This window comes from Salmo trutta, chromosome 25 (assembly GCF_901001165.1).
Source record: "Salmo trutta chromosome 25, fSalTru1.1, whole genome shotgun sequence".
NCBI classification, from domain to species: Eukaryota; Metazoa; Chordata; class Actinopteri; order Salmoniformes; family Salmonidae; genus Salmo; species Salmo trutta.
In genome coordinates, this window is record NC_042981.1 from 6,494,495 (window position 1) to 6,503,541 (window position 9,047).

The following is a 9,047-nucleotide window of genomic DNA, read 5'->3' on the forward strand; positions in this document are numbered from 1 at the left end:
AACGAGTTTGTTAATTATTTTGTTTCAGTTTACTAAATCGTTTTTTCATGATTAATTTTAGTCTCAGTTTTAGTTTACTATAATAATCTTTGTAAATCTGAAAGATTTGAACCAGGTGAGTGTGAACAGCCTGCCTCTCCTCCTCACTTCTCACCTACAACAACAGCCTTTGACCTGCTGGAGACAAACGCCTAACTAGTTGATCAATAACAGAGTGAATTTAGAATAGCACACTTCTCTATGTATCACCATAGATCACGGCAGAGAGCTATTAATTAATATTTCAACACACTACCATAACCGCACATTCAGCGAGTTGGTGATCTGCGTTTAAGATTAGTCAAGGGCTTTGAGTTAATCATTTTCCATAAAAACATGTTATCTTTTCCCGGCTGCCTTCAAGAGCGTTTTACAGCAACAGTCGCGCTGCGCTGATCGTCAGATCTCACGTCTATCTCAGGAACCACAGACATAGTAGTGTGACCGTTCCCACAAGTCGGTGAGTCAGCACACAAAGGAGAAGTGGGTGGATAGTGCGTTTATTACCAAAGCTGCAATCATGGGACACAGTATAGATGTTTGTTCAGTCCTCAATATTAGCAGCATTCCCACAACAATTCTCCATAGATTTGCTGTGGATTACCCAGAATTCCATACTTTTACCACTGAGTGCATTATACAATGTAAACACACCAAGCTGCCAAGAGGTGGCGAATTACCCATTTTATGCAGGAATTTAACAGAATTTATTTACACCTTTACAGTAACAGATTATCATGTGCGCAGCGGCACGACTAACAATAATGACGATCTGGAACGCATGGATTCATTCAGGGGGAGGAGTTGTGTAGCGATAGCCCACTATTACAACACTTGTCTTTATGCTACAGAAATAGTTTTCAGTAGGTCAGAGTTTCACTTAGTCGCCCACCTCCCCTGTCCTCAGTACAGACTCCCCCGGACAGAGAGATCGATGAAATGGCGACCAAGAAGGCGGTTTTGTTCAACCTGTGGGGGGTCGTTGTTTCTCCCAGACCTGCAGAAGTTTTCCTCAAATTCGAAGAAACCCTGAAACTCCCCAGGTAGGAATCAAATCTTTTTTTCAGCAGTGAGATATAGTGCAAACTGAATGTCATGCATTGTTCAGCGCGTACTGACGTACACTGAAACACCCGTTAGTTATGCGCATGTTCGGACTAATATTCATATGGCTGCACAACAACAGAACGGGGATTTTGTCACTGAAATTACACTTTGACCATAGAATTGTTAGATATTACTGCACTGTCGGAACTAGAAGTACAAGCATTTCGCTACACTCGCAATAACATCTGCTAACCATGTGTATGTGACCAATACATTTGATATTTCATTTATTTATTTTTACCTATATTTAACTAGGCAAGTCAGTTAAGAACAAATTCTTATTTTAAATGACTACCAGGGAACAGTGGGTTAACTGCCTTGTTCAGGGGTAGAAGGACAGATTTGTACCTGGTCAGCTTAATAACTGTTGATTCAACTCGTTTTTTGCCCAGCGGGTAGAAATTAGGGGGTAACTACCCCCCCCCCTTAAGAACAATGTCTAATTGCTGACACACAAAAAACATGGATGAATGTGGATGGATGAAGGTCATGCTTAGGTGAATAAACTATAAAGGGAAATAAATGGCTTCAGTTTACACTTTTGTTTTTGTTATTTTATGAAATGTTGTTTTTAGACAGCAGGGGGTGTTTTTTTAAGTGCCCGGGGTTAACTGTTAAAATCAATTTAATCAGTTTTATTTAGAAATTCTAAATTAAACTGATAAAATGGATTTTGGGGTGCGAGACAGGGTTATTCCACCAGATATTTATTTCTGATCTCTTCCTAAGTTAAAACACTAGTAGGTGCTTCAGCAAGGCTGGAATCGGACAGATTTGTCTTTGTGGAGGAATCAAGCCACGTACAAGGTTGTCCTGGAAGAAAACTTGCTTCCTTCTGCTCTGACAATGTTCCCCAACTCTGAGGATTGGCAGTACAATTCTCCATGCCCCACAGCCAGGTCAATCAAGGTGTGGATGGAGGACCACCAGATCAAGACCCTGTCATGACCAGCCCAATCTCCAGACCTGAACCCCATTGTAGCTGGAGGACCACCAGATCAAGACCATGTCATGGTCAGCCCAATCTCCAGACCTGAACCCCATTGTAGCTGGAGGACCACCAGGTCAAGACCCTGTCATGGCCAGCCCAACCTCCAGACCTGAACCCCATTGTAGCTGGAGGACCACCAGATCAAGACCCTGTCATGGCCAGCCCAACCTCCAGACCTGAACCCCATTGTAGCTGGAGGACCACCAGATCAAGACCCTGTCATGGTCAGCCCAATCTCCAGACCTGAACCCCATTGTAGCTGGAGGACCACCAGGTCAAGACCCTGTCATGGTCAGCCCAATCTCCAGACCTGAACCCCATTGTAGCTGAGGACCACCAGACCCTGTCATGGCCAGCCCAATCTCCAGACCTGAACCCCATTGTAGCTGGAGGACCACCAGATCAAGACCCTGTCATGGTCAGCCCAACCTCCAGACCTGAACCCCATTGTAGCTGGAGGACCACCAGACCCTGTCATGGCCAGCCCAACCTCCAGACCTGAACCCCATTGAAAACCTCTGGAATGTGATCAAGAGGAAGATGGATGGTCACAAGCCATCAAACAAAGCTGAGCTGCTTGAATTTTTGTGGCAGGAATGGCATAAAGTCACCCAACATCAATGTGAAAGACTGGTGGAGAGAATGACTGGTGGAGAGCATGACTGGTGGAGAGAATGACTGGTGGAGAGCATGACTGGTGGAGAGAATGACTGGTGGAGAGCATGACTGGTGGAGAGCATGCCAAAACGCATGAACGCTGTGATTGAAAATCAGGGTTATTCCACCAGATATTGATTTCTGATCTCTTCCTAAGTTAAAACATTAGAATTGTTTAAACATAAAAAGGAATTTATTTTTTTTGCATTATTTGAAGTCTGACAACACTGCATATTTTTGTTATTTTGACCAGTTGTCATTTTCTGCAAATAAATGCTCTAAATGACACATTTTTTACTTGGAATTTGGGAGAAATGTTGTCAGTAGTTTATAAAGAATAAAACAAAAATGTTCATTTTACCCAAACACATACCTATAAATAGTAAAAACAGAGAAACTGATAATTTTGCAGTGGTCTCTTAATTTTTTTTCGCAGAGCTGTATATATAGATCTAACTTCATTGTTAGAATATATCTACAACTTATAAAAAATTGCAAAAATTAGATCAACTTACCACAAAATCGTTTTGTTGAAATATCTCCAAAAGTTGTGATAACACAGAGGAACTGTTTTGTTCAGCATGAACAGTGACAGCCAGGGAAAGTGTTGGGAAAATAACTTGGTGACATCTTTACATTTACGTCATTTAGCAGACGCTCTTATCCAGAGCGACTTACAAATTGGTGCATTCACCTTATGATATCCAGTGGAACAACCACTTTACAATAGTGCATCTATATCTTTTTTTTGGGGGGGGGGTAGAAGGATTACTTTATCCTATCCCAGGTATTCCTTAAAGAGGTGGTGATTGACTCCGCTGTCCTGGCGTCGTTGTGGTCTTTATGTGAATTACAGGGGGAGGGGCAAGTTACCCCCTACTACCCTACGTCCCCAGTACCCTCCTATTACATGGACTGAATGGAAGGGAATATGGAGCATTTTTTTTTTAAAGAAATCCATCTGGAATGGCTCTAAACTCCCAGACAGACAGATTGTGTTTGAAATCCATCTGGAATGGCTCTAAACTCCCAGACAGACAGATTGTGTGTGAAATCCATCTGGAATGGCTCTAAACTCCCATAAAGACAGACAGATTGTGTGTGAAATCCATCTGGAATGGCTCTAAACTCCCATAAAGACAGACAGATTGTGTGTGAAATCCATCTGGAATGGCTCTAAACTCCCATAAAGACAGACAGATTGTGTGTGAAATCCATCTGGAATGGCTCTAAACTCCCAGACAGACAGATTGTGTGTGAAATCCATCTGGAATGGCTCTAAACTCCCAGACAGATTGTGCGTGAAATCCATCTGGAATGGCTCTAAACTCCCAGACAGACAGACAGATTGTGTTTGAAATCCATCTGGAATGGCTCTAAACTCCCAGACAGACAGATTGTGTGTGAAATCCATCTGGAATGGCTCTAAACTCCCATAAAGACAGACAGATTGTGTGTGAAATCCATCTGGAATGGCTCTAAACTCCCATAAAGACAGACAGATTGTGTGTGAAATCCATCTGGAATGGCTCTAAACTCCCAGACAGACAGATTGTGTGTGAAATCCATCTGGAATGGCTCTAAACTCCCAGACAGATTGTGCGTGAAATCCATCTGGAATGGCTCTAAACTCCCAGACAGACAGACAGATTGTGTTTGAAATCCATCTGGAATGGCTGTAAACTCCCAGACAGACAGATTGTGTGTGAAATCCATCTGGAATGGCTCTAAACTCCCAGACAGACAGATTGTGTGTGAAATCCATCTGGAATGGCTCTAAACTCCCATAAAGACAGACAGATTGTGTGTGAAATCCATCTGGAATGGCTCTAAACTCCCATAAAGACAGACAGATTGTGTGTGAAATCCATCTGGAATGGCTCTAAACTCCCAGACAGACAGATTGTGTGTGAAATCCATCTGGAATGGCTCTAAACTCCCAGACAGATTGTGCGTGAAATCCATCTGGAATGGCTCTAAACTCCCAGACAGACAGACAGATTGTGTTTGAAATCCATCTGGAATGGCTCTAAACTCCCAGACAGACAGATTGTGTGTGAAATCCATCTGGAATGGCTCTAAACTCCCAGACAGACAGATTGTGTTTGAAATCCATCTGGAATGGCTCTAAACTCCCATAAAGACAGACAGATTGTGTGTGAAATCCATCTGGAATGGCTCTAAACTCCCATAAAGACAGACAGATTGTGTGTGAAATCCATCTGGAATGGCTCTAAACTCCCATAAAGACAGACAGATTGTGTGTGAAATCCATCTGGAATGGCTCTAAACTCCCAGACAGACAGATTGTGTGTGAAATCCATCTGGAATGGCTCTAAACTCCCAGACAGATTGTGCGTGAAATCCATCTGGAATGGCTCTAAACTCCCAGACAGACAGACAGATTGTGTTTGAAATCCATCTGGAATGGCTGTAAACTCCCAGACAGACAGATTGTGTGTGAAATCCATCTGGAATGGCTCTAAACTCCCAGACAGACAGATTGTGTTTGAAATCCATCTGGAATGGCTCTAAACTCCCATAAAGACAGACAGATTGTGTGTGAAATCCATCTGGAATGGCTCTAAACTCCCATAAAGACAGACAGATTGTGTGTGAAATCCATCTGTAATGGCTCTAAACTCCCATAAAGACAGACAGATTGTGTGTGAAATCCATCTGGAATGGCTCTAAACTCCCAGACAGACAGATTGTGTGTGAAATCCATCTGGAATGGCTCTAAACTCCCAGACAGATTGTGCGTGAAATCCATCTGGAATGGCTCTAAACTCCCAGACAGACAGACAGATTGTGTTTGAAATCCATCTGGAATGGCTCTAAACTCCCAGACAGACAGATTGTGTGTGAAATCCATCTGGAATGGCTCTAAACTCCCAGACAGACAGATTGTGTTTGAAATCCATCTGGAATGGCTCTAAACTCCCATAAAGACAGACAGATTGTGTGTGAAATCCATCTGGAATGGCTCTAAACTCCCATAAAGACAGACAGATTGTGTGTGAAATCCATCTGGAATGGCTCTAAACTCCCATAAAGACAGACAGATTGTGTGTGAAATCCATCTGGAATGGCTCTAAACTCCCAGACAGACAGATTGTGTGTGAAATCCATCTGGAATGGCTCTAAACTCCCAGACAGATTGTGCGTGAAATCCATCTGGAATGGCTCTAAACTCCCAGACAGACAGACAGATTGTGTTTGAAATCCATCTGGAATGGCTCTAAACTCCCAGACAGACAGATTGTGTGTGAAATCCATCTGGAATGGCTCTAAACTCCCAGACAGACAGATTGTGTTTGAAATCCATCTGGAATGGCTCTAAACTCCCAGACAGACAGATTGTGTGTGAAATCCATCTGGAATGGCTCTAAACTCCCATAAAGACAGACAGATTGTGTGTGAAATCCATCTGGAATGGCTCTAAACTCCCATAAAGACAGACAGATTGTGTGTGAAATCCATCTGGAATGGCTCTAAACTCCCATAAAGACAGACAGATTGTGTGTGAAATCCATCTGGAATGGCTCTAAACTCCCAGACAGACAGATTGTGTGTGAAATCCATCTGGAATGGCTCTAAACTCCCAGACAGATTGTGCGTGAAATCCATCTGGAATGGCTCTAAACTCCCAGACAGACAGACAGATTGTGTTTGAAATCCATCTGGAATGGCTCTAAACTCCCAGACAGACAGATTGTGTGTGAAATCCATCTGGAATGGCTCTAAACTCCCAGACAGACAGATTGTGTTTGAAATCCATCTGGAATGGCTCTAAACTCCCAGACAGACAGATTGTGTGTGAAATCCATCTGGAATGGCTCTAAACTCCCATAAAGACAGACAGATTGTGTGTGAAATCCATCTGGAATGGCTCTAAACTCCCATAAAGACAGACAGATTGTGTGTGAAATCCATCTGGAATGGCTCTAAACTCCCAGACAGACAGATTGTGTGTGAAATCCATCTGGAATGGCTCTAAACTCCCAGACAGATTGTGCGTGAAATCCATCTGGAATGGCTCTAAACTCCCAGACAGACAGACAGATTGTGTTTGAAATCCATCTGGAATGGCTGTAAACTCCCAGACAGACAGATTGTGTGTGAAATCCATCTGGAATGGCTCTAAACTCCCAGACAGACAGATTGTGTTTGAAATCCATCTGGAATGGCTCTAAACTCCCATAAAGACAGACAGATTGTGTGTGAAATCCATCTGGAATGGCTCTAAACTCCCATAAAGACAGACAGATTGTGTGTGAAATCCATCTGGAATGGCTCTAAACTCCCATAAAGACAGACAGATTGTGTGTGAAATCCATCTGGAATGGCTCTAAACTCCCAGACAGACAGATTGTGTGTGAAATCCATCTGGAATGGCTCTAAACTCCCAGACAGATTGTGTGTGAAATCCATCTGGAATGGCTCTAAACTCCCAGACAGACAGACAGATTGTGTTTGAAATCCATCTGGAATGGCTCTAAACTCCCAGACAGACAGATTGTGTGTGAAATCCATCTGGAATGGCTCTAAACTCCCAGACAGACAGACAGATTGTGTTTGAAATCCATCTGGAATGGCTCTAAACTCCCAGACAGACAGATTGTGTGTGAAATCCATCTGGAATGGCTCTAAACTCCCAGACAGACAGATTGTGTGTGTGTGGCATGAATGTTGTATACGTTGATTGTTTAATGTAATATTAAACTTAACTGATAAGTCAAAGCCGCAATACAGTAGTGTGGTGCATGCAATATGTGTGGTGTGTAAATGAATGGTTAAATGAATGATTATGTTCTGTTTTAGTGGTTTTCTGAAGAAGGTGGTGACTGACAAGCACAGCGCCATGGAACGCGCAGAGAGGGGCAAACTCACACTCTCTCAGGTGAGTTAAAGGCGCTGCATGGTCAATCCGACCATCTGCATTGGGGCCGTGCAGCATTTACGGTGATACGGCCTCTGCATTAAGTCAGGGCATCCGTACTTCCTGCGCTTCGCAGAGCAGCGCAGAACTGTTGCCAAGGACCATGTCTAGGAAGTAAGTTTGTGTTGATACAGGACTTCCCGCCCTCACCTACCATCAACCAATCATGTCAATGCAGAGCTATAAGGAGCCCTCCACATTGTTATAAAAGTTGAGGCGCACAGTGATGCGGTATGGAGCTCAGTTTGGCCTCTGCATGACTCTGGAGGTTCCATAATTGCATCACACCGTATCCAACCACATTTACAGATCAAGCATAAATTGCCTTTTACACAGGCAGCCTACACAGACAAATAACGTCACATTCAAACTACCAACATGTTCAGAACTCCGTTGCCAAGCTGGTAACTGTTCAAGAGCTTGACTTTGTTTAACAAGGCAAGTCATTTAAGAACACATTCTTATTTACAATGACAGCCTAGGAACAGTGGGTTAACTGCCTTGTTCAGGGGCAGAACAACAGATTTTTACCTTGTCAGCTCTGGGATTTGACCTAGCAACCTTTTGGTTATTGGTCCAACGCTCTAACCACTAGGCTACCTACCACCTTAAACATTGGCTCCTCAATGACCCCCTAGAACTGGTACAAACATGACACAGCAGAAATAGTTTAGTCTATGTATATTATAATCCATGGAAATGGGTCTTCTATTGAAATGAGTTCCTTCCTTTGAAATGTGTTCCTTCTATTGAAATGTGTTCCTTCTATTGAAATGGGCCTTCCATGGAAATTCTTGCATCACCTTACATGACATGTGACAAGTGACAACAAGTCATTGTGTGTGTGTGTGTGTGTGTGTGTGTGTGTGTGTGTGTGTGTGTGTAGATGATCCCAGAGCTTGATGCAGAGTGTATGAGTGCAGCATCAGATCAGAAGGTCAGTCTTCCTGCTGGCTTCTCTGTTAAGAGCCTGTTGGAGGAACTCAGAGACTCGACCACCGTCAACAAACACATTCTGCAGACCGTAGCTACGCTCCGCAGACAAGGTAACACACACACACACACACACACACACACACACACACACACACACCTGACACAGAGTTCACATTGTACAGTCTAAGGTCACATGCCAAGTCCCGCTTCCTTGTGTTGTGTGTCAGGGTTATTGACAGGTGTGTTGGCCAACCAGTGGGTGGATGACAGTGGGAGTGGAGATAGCTCTGGCCGGCTCCTCTCTCTGCTGGGCGGCCATTTTGATGTGGTACTACAGTCCTGTCGTACAGGCCTCAGGGTCCCGGAGACCGACCT

At 43.5% G+C, this 9,047-nt stretch overlaps 1 protein-coding gene across 1 annotated transcript in view; it reads left to right on the forward strand.

The window, feature by feature from the left end:
* The first annotated feature begins 883 nt into the window (after positions 1 to 883).
* The window catches only part of LOC115161918 (bifunctional epoxide hydrolase 2), a 25,684-nt gene continuing 17,520 nt past the window's right edge, over positions 884 to 9,047 (forward strand). The window contains exons 1-4 of the mRNA XM_029712752.1: positions 884 to 1,082; positions 7,619 to 7,697; positions 8,623 to 8,782; positions 8,900 to 9,047. The exon at positions 8,900 to 9,047 is cut by the window's right edge and continues 43 nt beyond it. Of these exons, the coding sequence (XP_029568612.1) occupies positions 979 to 1,082; positions 7,619 to 7,697; positions 8,623 to 8,782; positions 8,900 to 9,047 (491 nt within the window). The 5' untranslated portion in view covers positions 884 to 978. The remainder of the gene's footprint in view (positions 1,083 to 7,618; positions 7,698 to 8,622; positions 8,783 to 8,899) is intronic.